Genomic DNA, 19,580 nt, shown 5'->3' with positions numbered 1-19,580 from the left:
ATCATTTTGCTGGGACTCGTTTATACCTTCCAACTTTGAGTTTGATGTTGATGAAGTCAAGATGGCAATATTAAGGGTTCCTAATGGTAAGGCCCCAGGTATCGACTGTGTCCCCGCGGACCTCTTTAAATCCGACCCTGGAATTTGGGCCCCTTACATCGCCCTCTTGGCCAACGCACTAGTTAAAGGGGCCCCTATCCCTGACTCATGGAAGGGCGCCGAAATCCTGCCCATCTTTAAAAAAGGCGACCGCTCGTGCCCGGGCAATTATCGCCCCATTAGTCTTATTGACTCTGTTCAAAAGATTATTGCAAGGATGATTTTGGTAAGGGTTCAGCTCTGGGCTGAGCAGTTTGATATTATTTCGCCCCTTCAAGCAGGCTTCCGCTCATGCATTAGTACCATTGACCAGGCTTTTAAATTCCAACTAATTGTCTGGAAAACGGTTTATCTTTGCAGTGGTACAATCTATGCAGCTTTCGTAGATCTTCGGTCTGCTTTTGATTTGGTCAACAGGACCAAACTTTGGGGTGAATTAGCGGAGCTTGGGCTATCTCCTGACCTCTTAAACATCATAATTAGGTTACATGATAATAACTTTGCCCAAGTCCGCTGGGGTAACCAAGGGCAGGTCACTGATAAGTTTAATGTCAACAGAGGCGTCAGACAAGGGTGTGTACTGGCACCTACTTTGTTCCTACTATTCATCAATAGAGTTGTCCAATACTTCTCCGACAAATCCACAGATGCCCCCACACTAGGAGGGTCAAAGGTTCCGTTGCTTATGTTTGCGGACGACACCCTACTCCTCTCACAAACCCTGTCAGGGTTGCAGTCGGCTTTGAATTTATTTTCTTCTTTTTGTTCCGACTGCGACCTGTCAGTTAACGTTTCAAAAACCAAATATATGGTTTTTAATAAAGGGAAATCTGTGAGGGGCCTGGTGACTATGGATAGTGGTGTTCTGGAACGTACAAATGTTATGAAGTACCTAGGTGTTTTGTTTGAAAATAAGTTGAACTGGGGACCTCAAATTGACGCTCTTTCTCTCAAATTTGCTCAATTATCGGGCTGTCTGATCAAGGAGCAAAATCGATCCCAAGCAAAAATGATAGGTCCGCCTATCAAAATTTTTGAAGCCAGAATCAATTCGGCAATTTTATATGGCGCCGAACTATGGGGTCATGTAGATCTTTCCTCCCTGGTTTTAGCCCAAAACAAATTTTTCAGAAAGTTAACGGGACTCCCCAGCTCAACGCCAGTGAAACCACTTCTTCTGGACCTTGGTTGTTGTTCATTTGATGACATCGCCAGGTTCAAACCTCTGGCTTACTGGAGGAGGTTATGGACAGTCCCCGAATTGGCTCCCTTTGCCAAAGCCTTTATGGATGTTCGTTGTATTTTGGGGGCGGGTGACCTCCCTTGGTGTAAACTTGTCAGTCTCCTATTGTCCTCTATGGGCTTAGATACCCTCTGGAATGACCCAGCTAATAGTTCTTTTCCCCCGAAACAAAGTTTTAAGACCCTCTATTGGTCCATGATTTCTCAAAAACACATGTTATCTGTTTCCCCTGAGTCCCTGACTGGCAACTTTTATGGATTTAAACAAACCCCGGTTTCCGAAGAGTATTGGGATATCATCACCAGGCCTAGCGACAGGAAATTATACCACCAATTCAGGGTAGGCTCCCTACCCACCAACTCATTTACTAAAAGTTGGAAGGGTGGCTCTCGAGATACCTGTAGGTGGTGCTCGGATTGTGTCGAATCCGTTGGCCACATATTCTTTGCCTGCCCGGCCTATGTAGCACCCCGGGCTAAATGGCTAAAACCACTCTGCCAGAATATGAACACCCGGCAAGGCTTTGTAGCACTCAACATTTTGAGAATCGATACTAGTGAGTGCGTTGTAATTGCTGTGGCTAAATTCCTTGCCTGGGTCTGGATTATTCGTAATAAGTCCCAATAGTTGCCTGGTATGATGCTGTGATTTTCCTCCACTCTTACACTGTCAAATGGCTTATGTTCTTTTTTTATCTGTTTTTAATGATATTGTATTTTAAATTTTATGTCTGTAAAATGTCTTTTATGATGAAATTTTATCGAAATAAAGACTATTTGAATTGAATTGAATTGAACAAAAGTTAAGTGGGTTAGGACTCACTGGTGGCAGCACTATCCCTAAAGATAGAGACAGGTCCTATGACAATAGAAACCCGAGAAAGATTGTCCCTCCCTACAAGTGTGGGGATGACATCCACAAATTGATAACTGCTTTGGAGAGGGCTTGCAAAGTACAGCAGGTACCCCAAAGTCAGTGGGCAGCTATCTTGTGGCTCTCCTTCTCTGAGAAAGGTAGAGACAAGCTCCTCACAGTTAGTGATAAGGATGCTGACAATTACACTGTCCTGAAGAGTGCTCTGATTGATGGGTTTGGCCTAACCACTGAACAATACAGGTTGTTGTTCAGGGATACCCAGAAGACACAGACTCAGGACTGGACTGACTTTGTAGATTTTGCCACTAAGGCTTTGGAAGGCTGGTTATTGGGTAGTAAGGTTAAGGACTATACAGGATTGTATAATTTGATCATGAGAGAACAAATCCTTAACAACTGTCAAAACCAGTTACTGCATCAACACTTGATTGACTCTGACCTAACTTCTCCCCAGGAATTGGGAAAGAAGGCAGATAGGTGGGTCAGGACTAGAGTTAAGCAGAAAAACCAGAACCAGGGCGGTGATCAGAAAAAGGCAGACCAGAAGGGTAATGAGCAGAAATCAAAAGACCAGAAGTCTTCACCAGGCCCCCAAAAGGCTCAGGGGGAGGGTGGTCCCAAAAAGGATAAAAAGAAAGATGGCCAAAAGAAACCTTGGTGTAACTATTGTGAGTCCAATTCCCATTGGTATAGTGAATGCACCAAAAAGGACAAGCCCCCAGCCACCATTGCCCCTAAGGCAACTGTACCCCCTAGTCCAGCTGTAAGTGTTGGTTCCCAGCAAAAGGGTGTAATAGGGTTAACCCTGGGAACTGAAGTGGATTCTGGCCTAGTCAGAATACCCACTCAGGCTGTTCTGATCTGTGATGGGGACATAGTTTTGTCCTCTACTGTGGGTCCCAGTAACCTGGGCAAGTACAGACAGACTCCTTTAATCAACCAAAGAATGGCTCAGGCCTACAGGGACACAGGTGCTAGTGTCACAATGGTGACACCTGCCTTTGTGGACCCTGGACAGATCATGCTAGGTGAGAACTACCTAGTGACCAACGCTAGCAATGCCACTACCTCCCATAGTGTGGCAATTGTTAACTTCTCCTGGGGAGGGGTAACTGGCCTCAAGAAAGCTGCGGTGAGTTCAGACCTTCCTGTAGAGTGTCTGTTGGGAAATGACCTTGAAACTTCAGTGTGGCCTGAAGTGGAGTATAGGACCCATGCAGAAATGCTGGGAATAGATGCACATGTCCTTGCTGTGACTAGGTCACAGGCCAAAAAGTGCAACACTGACAAGGTGCTGGATCCTGGGACAATGGACCAGACACAAGCCAAGAGAAAGAGCAGTAGGGGTAAGGCTGTGCCTTCTCCCCTGCCTCAGGCAGAGGATCAGCTCTCCCAGGAGAATGATTCTGAGAGCCCTGAAGGAACTGTCCTAGAAGAACTGAAACCTGATCAGGTTGAGTTTCTTGGGACAGGGGGACCTTCAAGGGCAGATCTGAGGCAGGCACAATTAGACTGTCCTTCTCTTGAACCCCCCAGACAGCAGGCTGCTGCTGAGGCTGCAGGGAATGCTCAAGGTACCCATAGAGTGTATTGGGATGAAGGGCTGCTGTACTCAGAGGCTAGAGACCCCAAGCCTGGTGCTTCCAGGAGGTTGGTCATACCATTGAGTTTCAGAGGCTTCCTTCTTACCTTGGCCCATGCTATTCCTCTTGCAGGACACTTAGGCCAGAACAAGACTTGGGACAGACTTGTCCCTCACTTTCACTGGCCTCACATGTCAGAAGATACCAAGGAATGTTGTCACTCCTGTGCCACCTGCCAAGCCAGTGGCAAATCAGGTGGCACCACAAAAGCCCCCCTCATACCACTCCCTGTGGTGGGGGTCCCCTTTGAGAGAGTGGGGATAGATATTGTTGGACCAATGGACCCCCAAACAGCATCTGGGCACAGATTCATACTGGTGATAGTGGACCATGCCACCAGGTACCCAGAAGCTATACACCTGAGGACCACAACAGCTCCTGTTGTGGCAAGAGCCCTACTTGGAGTATTCTCCAGAGTAGAATTTCCAAAGGAGGTTAATTCTGACAGAGGTGCCAACTTCATGTCAAGATATTTGACTGCAATGTGGAAGGAGTGTGGTGTAAACTACAAATTCACTACCCCCTATCACCCACAATGCAATGGGCTTGTTGAAAGGTTCAACAAGACCCTAAAGGGAATGATAAAAGGGTTACCAGGCAAGCTTAGGCGAAGATGGGACATCCTTTTACCCTGCCTTCTGTTTGCTTACAGAGAGGTCCCACAAAAGGGGGTTGGCTACAGCCCTTTTGAGCTTTTGTTTGGGCATCCTGTAAGGGGACCCCTGTGTCTAGTAAGGGAAGGATGGGAGAGACCTTTCAGACAACCCAAACTGGACATAGTGGATTATGTACTTGGCCTCCGCTCCAGGATGGCAGAGTATATGAAGAAGGCGTCTAAAAACCTTGAGGCAAGCCAAGAACTCCAAAAAGCTTGGCATGACCAAAAGGCTATGCTGACTGTGTACCAGCCAGAACAGAAAGTGTGGGTGTTGGAGCCAGTGGCCCCAGCAGCACTCCAGGACAAATGGTCTGGACCCCACACTATTGTTGAACAAAAGGGAGAAGTCACCTACTTGGTGGACCTTGGGACTCCCAGAAGCCCCCACAGGGTGCTTCATGTCAACAGGTTAAAGGCATATGTTGACAGGGCAGACATGGGCTTACTCATGGCTACAGATGAGGGGCAGGAGGAAGAGAATGACCCTCTCCCAGACCTAATGACTCAGAACCCTGATGATGGTTCAGTTGATGGTGTGGTCTTTTCAGACAGCCTCACTAACCATCAGCAACAGGACTGCAGACAAGTTCTACAGGCCTATAGACATATGTTCTCTCTGACCCCAAGTCAGACAAACTGGTGCACCCATGAGGTGGACACTGGTGACAGTCTGCCTGTGAAGAGTAAAATCTACAGGCAACCTGACCATGTCAGGGACTGCATAAAGATTGAGGTACAAAAGATGTTGGAGCTGGGAGTCATTGAACCTTCAGAGAGCCCTTGGGCTAGTCCTGTAGTTCTTGTGCCAAAGCCTCACACCCAAGATGGTAAGAGAGAGATGAGGTTTTGCGTGAACTACAGAGGTCTCAATGCTGTCACTAGGACAGATGCCCACCCAATACCTAGGGCAGATGAGCTCATTGACAGATTGGCAGCTGCCAAGTTTTTGAGTACATTTGACCTGACAGCAGGCTACTGGCAAATCAGACTAGCTGAGAGTGCAAAGGCCAAAACTGCTTTCTCAACCCCAGGAGGACATTATCAATTTGTGGTAATGCCCTTTGGCTAGAAGAATGCACCTGCCACTTTGCAAAGGTTGGTGAATCAAGTCCTTACAGGCCTGGATGACAACCGTGCAGCTTATCTTGATGATATTGCTGTCTTTAGCTCCACCTGGGAGGATCACCCGGTCCACCTGAGAAATGTTTTAGAGGCCCTGCAAAAGGCAGGCCTCACTATCAATGCCACTAAGTGCCAGATAGGGCAGAGCAAGGTTGTGTACCTGGGCCACCTAGTAGGTGGGGGTCAGGTTCAACCACTGGAGCGCAAGATCCAGACCATAAAGGACTGGACTCCTTCAATTACCCAGACACAGGTCAGAGCTTTCTTGGGCCTGACTGGGTACTAAAGAAAGTTTGTTAAGAACTATGGGTCCATTGTGACACCACTTAATGACTTGACCTCTAAGAAAATGCCAAAGAAAGTTCAGTGGACAGTAAGCTGTCAGAAGGCATTTGATGACCTGAAGCAGGCCATGTGCACAGCACCTATTCTGAAAAGTCCAGACTACTCCAAAGAGTTCATTGTCCAGACAGATGCTTCTGAGTTGGGTGTGGGAGCTGTTCTTTCACAACTGAATATCGATGGTCAAGACCAGCCCATTACTTTTATTAGTAGAATGCTGACCCCTAGAGAGAAACGTTGGTCAGCTATTGAGAGGGAGGCCTTTGCTGTGGTTTGGGCCCTGAAGAAGCTGAGGCCATACATGTTTGGCACCCACTTCAAGATTCAGACAGACCATAAGCCCCTCTTGTGGCTAAATCAGATGAAGGGTGAAAATCCCAAACTTCTTAGGTGGTCCATTTCCCTACAGGGGATGGACTTCACAGTGGAATATAGACCTGGGACTGACCATGCCAATGCAGATGGACTCTCCAGATATTTCCACTTAGAACATGAAGACTCAACGTGGTCAAGGTTAGTTTAATGTCCCTAAGTTTGGGGGGGGGGGGGGGGGGTTGTGTAGGAGAGTAGGGTCTGCTTCCTATGGTCACCCCCACTTTTTGCTTTACTGGTTTTCGACTTAGATGTGGCTGTGGGCCTGCTAATCAGACCCACAGCCCAGCTGTTCTCTCTCTAAATTCATACTATGTACTTTAGGTGCATAACCCAAATGGTAAGGATCACCCTCTAGGGCCCTGTACAGTGTACCTTAGGTACCCAGGGCATGGGTGTACCCTAGGCCTACCAGGGGCTGCAGCATGTATTATGCCACCCCTGGCTGGCCTTCCATCATAGCTAAATATAACAAGATTAGGGAGTGTAGAGGTAGGGCCTGCGTAGGCGCTAGGGTGGATACGTCCTCCACTTCAGTGTCAGTTATAAACAAAAGGATCCACCTTGAAAAGCAGGTACTAAAGAGAATAAATAACAGGGGTGGTGGTGAGTGAGTGTCCCAAAACGTGGTTGGACACACTCAGTGTTGTTTAAATACCCCTCACACACCAAGAATGGCCCATGGTGTCATGCTTCATCATAGGGGTCTTCCCGTCCCGCTGCGGGACGGGGCGTGCTGCGACCTACGACTACGTGGGAGCACTTTTGATGAAGGATTATGTGTGGTGTAAAGGGAGGTCTATTGTAGTTGTGAAAATGTGTGTATTAAAAAGCAACTGGCCCAAGGGGAGAAAAAAACTTTAATTTGTCCCAGGAGGGCTGGTGCTGTTAAAAACAAAAGTGCGGAGTTTGCCTACGTAATGTGTGGTTACTCCATGTGGGTCAACATGTTTCGATGCGGAGCATCTTCATCAGGACGGGGAAAAGATCCCTCCCAACTTGGAGCATGTGCTCAATAATATACCAAAAGTGAAACAAATGCAGTAAATAGTGCACGTATATACAATACCTAATCGTATGTATGTGAATCTGCAAAACAAGGAAAAATAGAAGACTAGATAAATTTCCCTAGCAGGAGAACGTAGTACCTGTAAATGCAGAACGCAAACAAACGCCGCAATGTGACATAGATTGCGTGCTTCAGCTGTAACATTAGCGTTATCTGGAAGGGGTGCAGTGACCTGTAAAAAAAGGACAGTACAAGACACTACAAAACAGAAAACACACACTCTATAACTAATAGTGAAAAGGTTTATCAGCATTTCAAGTGAGAAACGTGATTAAAAACGAAAAGTGCATACTTATATGTAATGAGGATAATGCCTCATGTACCTAGAATGGGTGGGATCGCAATGGAGCCTCAATTCTAGTGGTGAGAAAAAAAGAAGATAAAACAAGGGGTCAGATTGTTACCTCCATTGCCAGAAATGCCGGGCGAAGTCTGCAAAACGGAGCCGTGGCTCCGTACTTACGTGCCCTGACTGAAAGTATCAGCTACGAGTCTGTCCCTCCCGCGGTTCCGCTGTGTAATGGAACCAGGGCGGGTGGACTACTTTTAAAGCTCCTGATTGGATCAGAAAATGGAATCAGCTGGTGGCGCCGGGTAGTACAGAAGTGCTTCCGGGTCGGGGTTTACATGGAAACTAGACTGCAGTATCCGTGTATTGAATTACGGAAGTGGATAAACAACTCTTCGTGGGTTTTAATCGTAAAGAGATGTCTGGAAACCTATGTCAATGCATAGACGTTATATTTATAATTATAACATTTCTCAAAATTAACCGCGTGTTATGGTGAAATAAAGCTGAGTTCGTAATAAAATGTAAACAAAGATACATTTATCCCTTCAGATGTTAATAGTTCCAAAATACATTTAGCCCGCTGCTGATCAGGTACACCGAATCAAAATGATTTAAAGGGCTAGTGTAGATAAATATAGCCTGCCGCTAGTCCGGTTGCGATCCCACCCGTTCTAGGTTCATGAGGCATTATCCTCATTACATATAAATATGCACTTTTCGTTTTTAATCACGTTTCTCACTTGAAATGCTGATAAACCTTTTCACTATTAGTTATAGAGTGTGTGTTTTCTGTTTTGTAGTGTCTTGTACTGTCCTTTTTTTACAGGTCACTGCACCCCTTCCAGATAACGCTAATGTTACAGCTGAAGCACGCAATCTATGTCACATTGCGGCGTTTGTTTGCGTTTTGCATTTACAGGTACTACGTTCTCCTGCTAGGGAAATTTATCTAGTCTTCTATTTTTCCTTGTTTTGCAGATTCACATACATACGATTAGGTATTGTATATACGTGCACTATTTACTACATTTGTTTCACTTTTGGTATATTATTGAGCACATGCTCCAAGTTGGGAGGGATCTTTTTCCCCGTCCTGATGAAGATGCTCCGCATCGAAACATGTTGACCCACATGGAGTAACCACACATTACGTAGGCAAACTCCGCACTTTTGTTTTTAACAGCACCAGCCCTCCTGGGACAAATTAAAGTTTTTTTCTCCCCTTGGGCCAGTTGCTTTTTAATACACACATTTTCACAACTACAATAGACCCTCCCTTTACACCACACATAGTCCTTCATCAAAAGTGCTCCCACGTAGTCGTAGGTCGCAGCACGCCCCGTCCCGCAGCGGGACGGGAAGACCCCTATGATGAAGCATGACACCATGGGCCATTCTTGATGTGGGAGGGGTATTTAAACAACACTGAGTGTGCCCAACCACGTTTTGGGACACTCACTCACCACCACCTCTGTTATTTAGTCTCTTTAGTACCTCCTTTTCAAGGTGGATCCTTTTGTTTATAACTGGCCTTCCATCATGACACAACTCGCTGATCACTCAGCTGGGGCAAGGTCGTGTAATCACCCCTTGCTTAGGTTTAGTGTCCCTATACCTACCTTATATATAGACACATGGGCAACCTGTAAGCCACTCCTATGGCAGGCCTTAACAATCCTGGAGGCAGAGTGCTTGGTAACATGTGAGATGGTGCTCTAGCATGAGCTGAGCCTGTCTGCAGCTTTCGGAACCATGTCCTTACAGCTGTTCTATGATATCGCCTACCATATACTCTTAAAGTGCCTTATAATCCTTGCGGTTATGGTAACTATGGTTTGGCTTTATCAAAACATGTTGTGTAAGGTGTCTAACACTGTGGAATACTACCCCCACACCATTTCTGGCAGTGAGGATAGTATTCCTCCCTTCTAGAGAGAGAAGACATGTTAAAGTCCTACTTACCCGGTTAAAGTTAACCAGAGCCCCAGCATCACAAAATGGATGCTGCTGCCGCGACACAAGTCTGACCTCCTGCTGCTGGGAGTCATCCCGGCAAGGGAGGCTTGGACAATAGGTTTCCTGCCTTGGGAGGTGCTAGCACCACCCCAGACAGGCCTTAGTGTATTGGGGCAGGGAGGGATGAATGAAACGAGACAGTGCCTGGGGCACACAAGGTGTTCCATGCATAGTCCAGTTCAAACCGGTGCTGGGGCACTCCAGCCCCAGTCCTGGCACAAAGGTGGACAAAGGGAAGGGGGTGTAACCATCCCCCTCCCTGGTCCCACCCATAGGAGGGACCTAGCAGGTAACCCAGCCCCCCAGATCAGTATAAGAGTGGGAGCTGAGTCCCTAGGACTTTGGATTATCCTGATAACTGAAACTTGAACAGAAACTCTGGACCTTCGACATTCGACTACGGAAGAAGACTGAAGAATCTCCCTTGTGGCCAAGGAGTGGCCACCCTGTGCAAACAGGCACCATCAAGCAACCTGCAGTTTGCTTTGCCCAAGTTCTACGAGGAACCGACTGCAGAGCCCGACCAGCGCCTTGACTTCCAGACTTCTCCGACCCTGATCTACATCCACAGCAAAACTGAGATCCGTGGAGACGACGAGAGACGTGGGACCGGCTACCTGGAAAAATTGGCTACTTGCTTCCAGCGCAGCTTCTGAGACATCCTCGAAGTTGTGCTCTGGGGATTGAGAAGCCCGAAGCACCATCTGCACCGAAGATCAGCCCTCCACACTCCACGAGTTCTGCGTGGGGCCCTTCTGCATTTTCCTGCTCGATGCGTCTGTCTGGTTGCTTGCCCGTTGGCTAGTAGCCTTTGTGACGACGAACCTTAAACTTTCCACCGCTGGTTTGGCTCCTCCAGACTGGCCCTTGCTTCCCTGTGAAAGAGAAGCACCTCAGGCCTTCCTGGTCTGCAACAGAAGCAAATCCTTCATCCTGCGTGGGTTGCGCTTGCCAAGGCTTGGTGGGTCCGATTTCGACATCAACGCCGCCGACAGCAAGAGCCCTCGTGGGACAGCTCGCCTCCTGGTTCTGGTCGTCCTCGACGCCTCCTGGTACCAGTGGCTGCTGCGACAAGCTTCACCTTTTCACCTGCACCTTCATGACATCGCCTGGTTCCTCCCTGGTTCCTTCCCGGCTCCTGGCTGGCGACCGAGACTCTGTCCCCTTTGCTTGCAGGTATCCTCCTTCTTGATTCCATGCTCGGGATCCACCGGACACTCTTCACTGACTGCCTGTCAGCACCTTTTCTTCAGGCATCCATAGGAGTCAACGACGAAACCTGGGCTAGGTAACTTGAGTACTCCGGTGCTCACAAGGGTATTGACTATCCTAGGGTCTAGTTGCCAAGTCTCTAACTCCTAGCTCCTTCCGAAGTGTCCTAAAATTCTTTAATTCTAAACATTACTATTTCTATCGACTTTTACGCATTACACGTGAGTGTTTCCACTCTGCACCTGAATCCCGTGGGCCTCCCACTGCCTAGCAACTGGTAGTATAGTGTAGCCCCAGCGATTCCCTAGGCCTAGGCCTAACCTGTGTTCGTGACAGTGGTTCTTATACCACTTACTTAGTATATGGTTTGCATGGCCCCTAGGGCCTAACTGTATTACTTACCTGTGTGACTTATGTATGCTTAAATAAGACTGTGTTGTACTTACCTAAAATCTCATAAAGAGTGTTGAGGGTATTTTGACTAGAATAAATACATTCTATTTTTATATATATCTGTTGTGGTGTCCTTTCATTTGGTATTCAAGGGATTGCACATGGTATCACAGCTGGCTTCACATGCCATACAGAGTTTAGCCTAAGACTGCTCTTGTCCATGCTACCACTAGGATAGCTGGTCTATAAGGTTGACTTTACAATCAATCACCATAAGGGTTGTTTGGACTGATACAAGGTGTACACTAGAACTAGTGACATCATATATCAGGCCAACTTCTCACACTCCTGCCGGTGGTTGTTCTTCAGATGCGCGGGACAGTGGCGAGTGCGAGGTCGGCGGAGCGGAGCTGACGGTTGGGAGTGTAGAAGGAAAGTCGTTTGTTGAGTTAGGCTGGGTCTTGTGGAGTGCCTTGTGTGCGTGGGTGAGGAGTTTGAAGGTGATCCTCTTGTTGACGGGCAGCCAGTGCAGGTTTCTCAGGTGGGGGGTGATGTGGCTGTGGCATGGTACGGCGAGGATCAGTCGTGCCGAGCCATTTTGGATGCGTTGCAGTCGTTTGATGAGCTTGGTCAGGGCTCCCGCGTAGAAGTTGTGTTTCCGTAGTCGAATCTGCTGCTTTTGAGGGCCTGGGTGACTGTTCTTCTTGTATCTGTCAGGATCCACCTGTAGATCCTCCGGAGCATGCGGAGGGTGTTGAAGCAGGAAGATGAGATGGCGTTGACTTGGTTGGTCATGGAGAGCGTTGAGTCGAGGATGATTCCCAGGTTGCGTGCGTGGTCGGTGGGTGTCGGGCTGACCCCAGTGCCGTCGGCCACCAGGAGTCGTCCCAGGCTGAAGGGTTGGAGCCGAGGATGAGGACCTCCGTTTTGTCCGAGTTCAGCTTCAGTTGGCTGGTCTTCATCCAGTCGGCGACGGCCTTCATTCCTTCATGGAGGTTGGTTTTGGCTGTGATGGGGGCCTTGGTGAGGAAGAGGATCAGTTGGGTGTCGTCAGCGTAGGAGATTATGTTGAGGTCGTGCAGTCTGGCGACGTGTGCGAGCGGGGTCATGTAAATGTTGAACAGTGTCGGGCTGAGGGAGGACCCCTGCGGTATGCCGATGATGATCTCGGAGGCTTCGGATCGGAATGTGGGGAGGCGGACGCTCTCGGTTCTGCCGGAGAGGAAGGAGGTGGTCCATCCCAGAGCCTTGTCTTGGATCCCTACAGCATGGAGGTGTGCGCGTAGTGTGCGGTGGCAGACGGTGTCAAAGGCGGCGGAGAGGTCCAGGAGGATGAGAGCCGCGGTCTCACCGTTGTCTAGCAGTATCCTGATGTCGTCAGTGGCGGCGATGAGGGCGGTCTCGGTGCCGTGGTTGCTGCGGAAGCCTGACTGGGTTCTGTTTTCTTCGAGGTATTGGGTTAGCTGTCTGTTGACGATCTTCTCGATGACCTTGGCCAGGAACGGGAGCAGAGAGATGGGCTGGAAGTGTAGTCGGTGCTGGTCGAGATCCTGATGCTGTTCTTGTGGACGATGGCGATTCCTCCTCCGACTCCGTTGGTGCGGTCTCTGCGGGTGATTGTGTAGCCGTCTGGGATGGCTATGGCGATGTCGAGTGCGGAAGAGTCATTCGTCCAGGTCTCTGTCAGGAAGGCGATGTCCGGGGATGATGTGTCAAGCAGGTCCCAGAGCTCGACGGTGTGCTTGCGTGCGGAGCGTGTGTTCAGTAGTATGCATTGGATGTGGTTGAGGTCTTTCTTGGCGGGTTGTTCGGCAGCTCTGAGGCTGGTGTAGCTGCAGTTCCGGCAGGTGAAGGGACCATGCGTGCGTTTCGGGGCGGCCTTGAAGCAGGTGTGGGTCTGTCCGGGGTTGAGAGCGTGGAGTGTGCAGGCATCGTAGCGGCGGCGGTCATCGTGGCGGGTGCAGGGAACAGGGATTCTGGCACTGGGCGAGGTCTAGGCGCGGAGGGGCGCAGACGGGCTTGCCTTAGGCGCGCCTTTGGTGCGCAGCTGCCGCCATATATGGGGATGTGGAAGGGAGGAGCAGCTGGGAGGCAGGGGCAGCGAATGGGCAGTGAGGGGGCGGGGCTGCAAGGGACGCAGCGGCGGGAACGGGAGCGGTGGGGGCACCTGGAGGTAACCGGGCACAACAGGGGCAGCGAGGGGGAGACAGAAGGCACAAAGGCAACAATCAGGGCAGCGAGGGGTAGAAAGTTGACAAAAAGGCAACACTCAGGGCAGCGAGGGGGAGACAGAGGCAATAAATGAGCACAAGTTAAGGACAGCGAGGGGGAGACAGAAGACAAAATACGGACACAAGTTAAGGGCAGCGAGGGGGAGACAGAGGGCAAAAAGGCAACAATCAGGGCAGCGAGGGGGAGACAGAAGGCAAAAAGGCAACAATCAGGGCATCGAGGGGGAGACAGAAGGCAAAAAACTGGTACAAGATACAAACCTACGGCCTACCACTGGCCACCAGGGATGAGGCGCAGGTGGTAGCCTGCAGGTGGAGGAGGGCCTCGACTTCACAGCAGTGGCAGCGTTAGGGCACACAGGCGGAGCTGTGTGGTGGGGGAGCGACCTACCAGCAAGGTCAAGGGTCGCTCTCCTCACCGCACAGCGGTTGCCATATATGGGGATGTGGGAGGGAGGAGCAACTAGGAGGCAGGGGCAGCAAATGGGCAGTGAGGGGTGGGCCGCAGGGGACGCAGCAGCGGGAACGGGAGCGGTGGGGAGCACCTGGAGGTAACCGTCTTGGCCTTCTTGGATACAAGGGCTTACAACACACACCCTTGCGGCCGCTCCCTGCTAGGCAATCTTGATTCAACAGAAGCCGGTCCTTTTCCTGAGCAGCCCGTGCTGATTCCCGATGCGCGTGGAGTTTGCAACTTACCACATATTCCTGTGCACCATTTTTGATTGCCGCATCTTCTCCCTCTGGCACAAGCATCACAACGGACTCCATCTTTGCCTGCAAAACAAAAGAAACAGAAACAACAGTCAGTTAAGTTGCAATGGGGTGTATGTATGTATGCGTGTATGATAAGAAAACATAATTACTAATCATTACGCCACGTAGCAGATCTGCGCTCGAGTGAGCGGATCCTTTGTGATCTGGCATCCAGAATTTGAATCATGCAACCTCAGGGTTGTGAGAACTAATTTTAGTCATGCAAAAGAACTCCTGCAAACTAAGGATAATGAATAATAAGAGTACTAAAATCATGTAAACTAAGGATTGTGATTATACTCAAACTAATCATAGAGGATAACATAAGGATTTTGCGCTCGAGTGAGCGGTGAGAATCAGAACTTTGAACTTTAATACTTAAACGCACATTTACAGGTTTAGCACTCCATTGAACTATAGCTCAAAACTTATGAACAAGAATGATGAAGAGTGCAATATGAAATTAAAGATGAGTGTCCAAGTCAAAGGGGTTTGAGAACTTTTGATGAACCCCAGGAAAAGATTGTGAAACTTTGGGCATCATTTGGAGTGAATCAAAAACTCCAGTATAACTTTGCCATCCGGTTAAACAACCATATAATACATGTGAGTGATTGGATATATGTGAGTGTGGAATATCAGTGACACGAATGACAGTGTGTGAGTGGCAGCAGGTACATCATTGTGTTGCTCATTCTTTGTCCACTATTTTCTTACAGACAACCACAGGTACCGCTTGACTGACTCCATCCCTAAGACTGCCTAGAGACATATCCAGGTGGCACATCGGAAGGAGATCCATTCAGGGTGCAGAGTACCAGTCGGCTGTCTTTTATTATTTTATCCACACCCCCATTCCCTTGGATGTGCTTACAGTTGAAGAGTGTTTTCTGCTCCCCGTGTAGTACACTAAAGGGAGTGGTCAGACGGTCGTCACACCATTGTTCCCACTGGGCCAGGACTTATCAGGTTAGTACTTGTTTGCGTATGCAGGCTTCTAACAGATTGCCTAGCCCAGGTAGACACCCGTGTTGAATAATGAATACCAACACAGTGCAAACCACGATTTTAGAAACCATTGCAAGCTTACACATCGAGGTGCAAAGCAAATAAGCAGAAAGCCAGGAACTGAAGAGAGACCTAACGTCCGTCTGAAGGGAAGTAGCAGGACTCACTCGTAAAGGTAAACCGGACAGTAGTAACCATGGACATTATCACCTCCCCTAAGTACTTCAGGCACTTTGTACAACCACACCACTTTACCTTATCCCACGGGTGGGCGCACGCAGGGCTCAGGTTACTATAGTGCTCCACAAGCCCCCAATGTTCCTCCTACAGTTCCTTCCTCCATTCAAGTGGTTAATGCCCCTCAGATACCCCTGGCTCCCTAAGAACGTTTCTATGGAAACCTGAAGAAGTTTAGGGCCTTATTTATGAGGAACTGACGCATGGGCATGGATTTTATTTATTTATGTAGTGTTTTACAGAGCGCAAACGTGATCCATTAGGTTATCAGAGCGCTTTACAAGGCTAAGCAAGATGTTTACGAAAGTTCAGAACAGACTAAATCATGTGAACGTTTTGCCGTGATATATCTTGTTTATCCACGCAAGTTCCAAAGAGAATACGTAGTCGGAGAACTAGATACCCCGAAAAGAACCGAGGTAACTTGTTTGGGTGAAAAAGAAATGGAGATGTTATTAGTACTTGCTAACATGCTACAAGCTTTAGTGGTGCATATAAACTTGGACGTAAAGCTGTGGTTGGCAGATGGGCATCAAATGATGATCCCGGCCTTGTTAAACCCATGGTCCACTGGGTATTTAAGAATAAACATACCTTGTATTAAAAAAGAATCTCCAGAACTGATCAAGGCAGTAGGCAGCACACCATTAAAATCCTTCCCAGTGCCGTATCATACGGACACTCTAATAACTCACCTGGCCGTAGACCACTTTGAATCAGTGTGCTTTGACCTAATTGGCACACCTCAGTTCAAGTTAATTCTGGGTACGCCATGATGTACGCTACATGACCCCACGGCTCACTGGGCTACCTGCTCTGCATTCATGGATTCCTCATTCTGTCATAGGCACTGCACTAAAGATTACATGTTCTCACATACGGCTTCAGATAACCCCACCATAAACCTGACTTATAGCAGTTTAGAAACCTTATATGTTGCACTGTAACCTTACCAGAAGACTATCAGCAGTACCAATCAAGTCTTTCATAAGCAGAAGTAAAGGCAACTCCCTCCGCACAGAGAGTATGACTCGAAGATTGACTTGATCCCCAGAGCTGCCAATTCCATGCAGTCAGATATATGCTCTGATGAAACCAGAGACACAGCACCTCTAATGAACAACTATCTAATAACACACTGAATGTGCGGATATTTCCCTTGTGGAACGCCACTACCTGTACTTTACCCAAAAACCTGCGCGAACACATTTATAATAACCTGGCCTCAAGATTTATTTGTCCCTCGCAATCCCCAGTGCCCTCCCCTCTTTTCTTTGTGCCTAAGAAGGGAGGAGAAATAAGACCTTGCATAGACTACAGAGCCGTTGAGCGAGTAACAGTCAAAAACAGACACCTAGTATGCCAGTCCTATCGGACCAATTGAAAGGTGCAAAACTTTTCGTGAAACTGGACCTCCGGAGGGCATATCACCTGCTTTGGGTAAGACAAGGTGAATACTGGAAGACCATGTTCTGCCATTTGGACAGACTAAAAGAACATTGTTTGTACACAAACCTAGAAATATGCCTGTTTCATGTCAATGAGATTGAATTTCTTGGATACATCATCATTCCAAGAGGAATTAAGATGAAGGACAATAAGGTGTCAGCAATCACTCAATGGAAATCACCTATCTCTAACAAAACACTACCGAATGTTTTATGGGTTGCCAATTTTTAAAGGTGTTTTATAAAAAATCTTTTCCACCATAGTGCAACCCATAAATCATCTGCTAAGAAAAGCTGTTCCATTTGTGTGGACCAAAGAAACTGAACAAGCTTTTCAAGAATTGAAGCAGCAATTTCTCCAGGCACCCATCTTACGACATCCAGAACAGATCTAAATCTCCCTTTTGTACTGGCAACTGACACCTCCCATTTCACTATGCAAAAAGTTCTATCGCAAAGATTCCACGAGACCGGGAAGTTTCAGAGTGGCCTATTACTCCCGTAAATTCACACCATGTAATGTGAATTACAGTATCACAGACAAAGAGCTACTAACTATTAAGTGTGCATTTGAAGAATGGTGTCATTATCTAATGGGAGCTAGTCATACAATAAAGATCTACTCAAATCACCAAAGCCTACATTTCTTAAAGTCCACCAGAGCACTTACACCACAACAGTAAATGTTAGTTGTTATTTTTCTCCAACTTTGATTTCCTGATTAAATATCGACCAGGTCACCAAAATGGAAAAGTGGAAGCTCTCTCCAGATAAGCACCACCAGGTGGTGACGTCAAAAAACACAGTAAATGAGCCGTCATTAATATTAGCAGAGACCGAGCCCAAAGAATACTCCACGGTTCTTGCAACACATTTGGACAATTTCCTCAAAACCTTTAAAACCCATCTACAAGCCATAGACACCGAAGCATGTGTGCGACAAGGTCCCGAAAACAGAACCCAGGAGCGAGAATATTTGTATCAACACAAGGCCTTGTAGGAATACCTTACAACAACAGGTGTTGAAATGGGTTCATGACTCAACCTTGGGAGGGAACAAGGGTGTAATCTGTGGTGGTTTATTTTGCATCAAGATGTGCAACAGTATGTGGAGATGTGAGCCTTCTACACCCAAGAGAAGGCAGCCTATAGAATACCAGTTGGCCTAATATGACCAATTCTGGTGCCGCCTAATCCCTGGCTTACCACCCCAATGGACTTAATCATAGAGATGGCCCCTAGTGAATGTAATACAGCTATGCTTGTGGTGGTAGATCACTTGACCAATATGGGACACTTTCTTGCCTTACCTAAACTACCAACTGCAGCAGAGTGAGTCAACGTGTTCCTACAACACATAGTGAGAATATATGGCATTCCCGGGATTCTTATAAACGATCGTGGTTCACAATTCACATCACATTTTTGGCAAAGACTTTGCAAATCCATGCATATTGACGCCAGGTTGTTCTACTAGTTCTCACACTTAAACAGACAGGAAAACCGAGCGACTAAACCAAACACTAGAGCAATGCCTTAGGTATTTAGCAACACAACAGGGGGAATACACTCCTATGGCTGACGGAATTTGCCTACAACAACACAGATCGACACCACACTAGGGAGCTCCCCCTTTAATTGCTGTATGGGTTTCACTCAAACACACTGCCTCTCGAGTGGACAGCCACAACCACTCATTGTTCCATACAAGAACACCACAAACACCTTTGTCACATTTTACAGAAGGCAAAAAGATACCTAGAAAAAGAACAGCACAACAGTAAACAGTTTGCTGACCAGAAGCACTCTCATGAGTCCTCATATGAAATTAGAAATATGGTGTGACTAGCCACAAGACACTTAGCCTTAAAAGGAAACTGTAAATTGAAATCCAAATACATAGCCTCGTACAGCATAGTTAAAGTGATAAATTCTATAACGATGCGCCTAAATTTACCTGCCAAGTGGCACATACATATAGAGGCCGATTCCGATCCAGGAGAAACCGGGTACGAACCGTCGGACGGAGCATTTTCTCCGTCCGACTCGTACCCGGTAAAAAACATTACAAATATGCAAGTACGATCCGTACGGAAACACAATTTCCGTACGAATCGTACAAAACACCGACCGACGAAAAAATACAGACGAATGTGATCCGGGACAGCGCCGATGTGACGTCCGGACGCATTCAGGCTGCGTTTCACGAACCAGGAAGTACGATCCGTACCGACGTCACCCCGCACGGATTATATTTTCCGGCAGCCAAAAACTGCCGGGAAACCAGGATGACGCGCACAAGGAGCACCTGTACGCGACGGACAGCCATGGACCCCAACCTATGTGTCATCCCGGCCCTCATAGCAGTCCACCTGCTCTACAGGAACCGACGCAGACGCCGCAGAAGGTCAGAACAACACCCAGGGGCTAAGGGGGGGGCAGGGGCAGGATACAGAACCCCCACCCAAGTCACTAATCACACATGCCCTGGACATACCTGACCTCCAGGGCCTGGTCACTTCGAGGGGGTGGGGGCGTGTCCACCAAGGCATGCGTCCGCCAC

General features: G+C 48.0%; 1 protein-coding gene across 1 annotated transcript in view; it reads right to left on the bottom strand.

Annotated features, from left to right (window-relative positions):
* Positions 1–468: 468 nt before the first annotated feature.
* The window catches only part of LOC146869151 (uncharacterized), a 169,465-nt gene continuing 150,353 nt past the window's right edge, over positions 469–19,580 (bottom strand). The window contains exons 6-7 of the mRNA XM_085632315.1: positions 14,268–14,345; positions 469–564 (exon numbers count right to left, since the gene is read on the bottom strand). Coding sequence (XP_085488441.1) covers positions 469–564; positions 14,268–14,345 — 174 coding nt within the window. The remainder of the gene's footprint in view (positions 565–14,267; positions 14,346–19,580) is intronic.

This window comes from Triturus cristatus, chromosome 1_1 (assembly GCF_964204655.1).
Source record: "Triturus cristatus chromosome 1_1, aTriCri1.1, whole genome shotgun sequence".
Classification (NCBI taxonomy): Eukaryota; Metazoa; Chordata; class Amphibia; order Caudata; family Salamandridae; genus Triturus; species Triturus cristatus.
The sequence above is the reverse complement of the archived record's forward strand: the minus strand, read 5'-3'. Positions and strand labels throughout refer to the sequence as shown.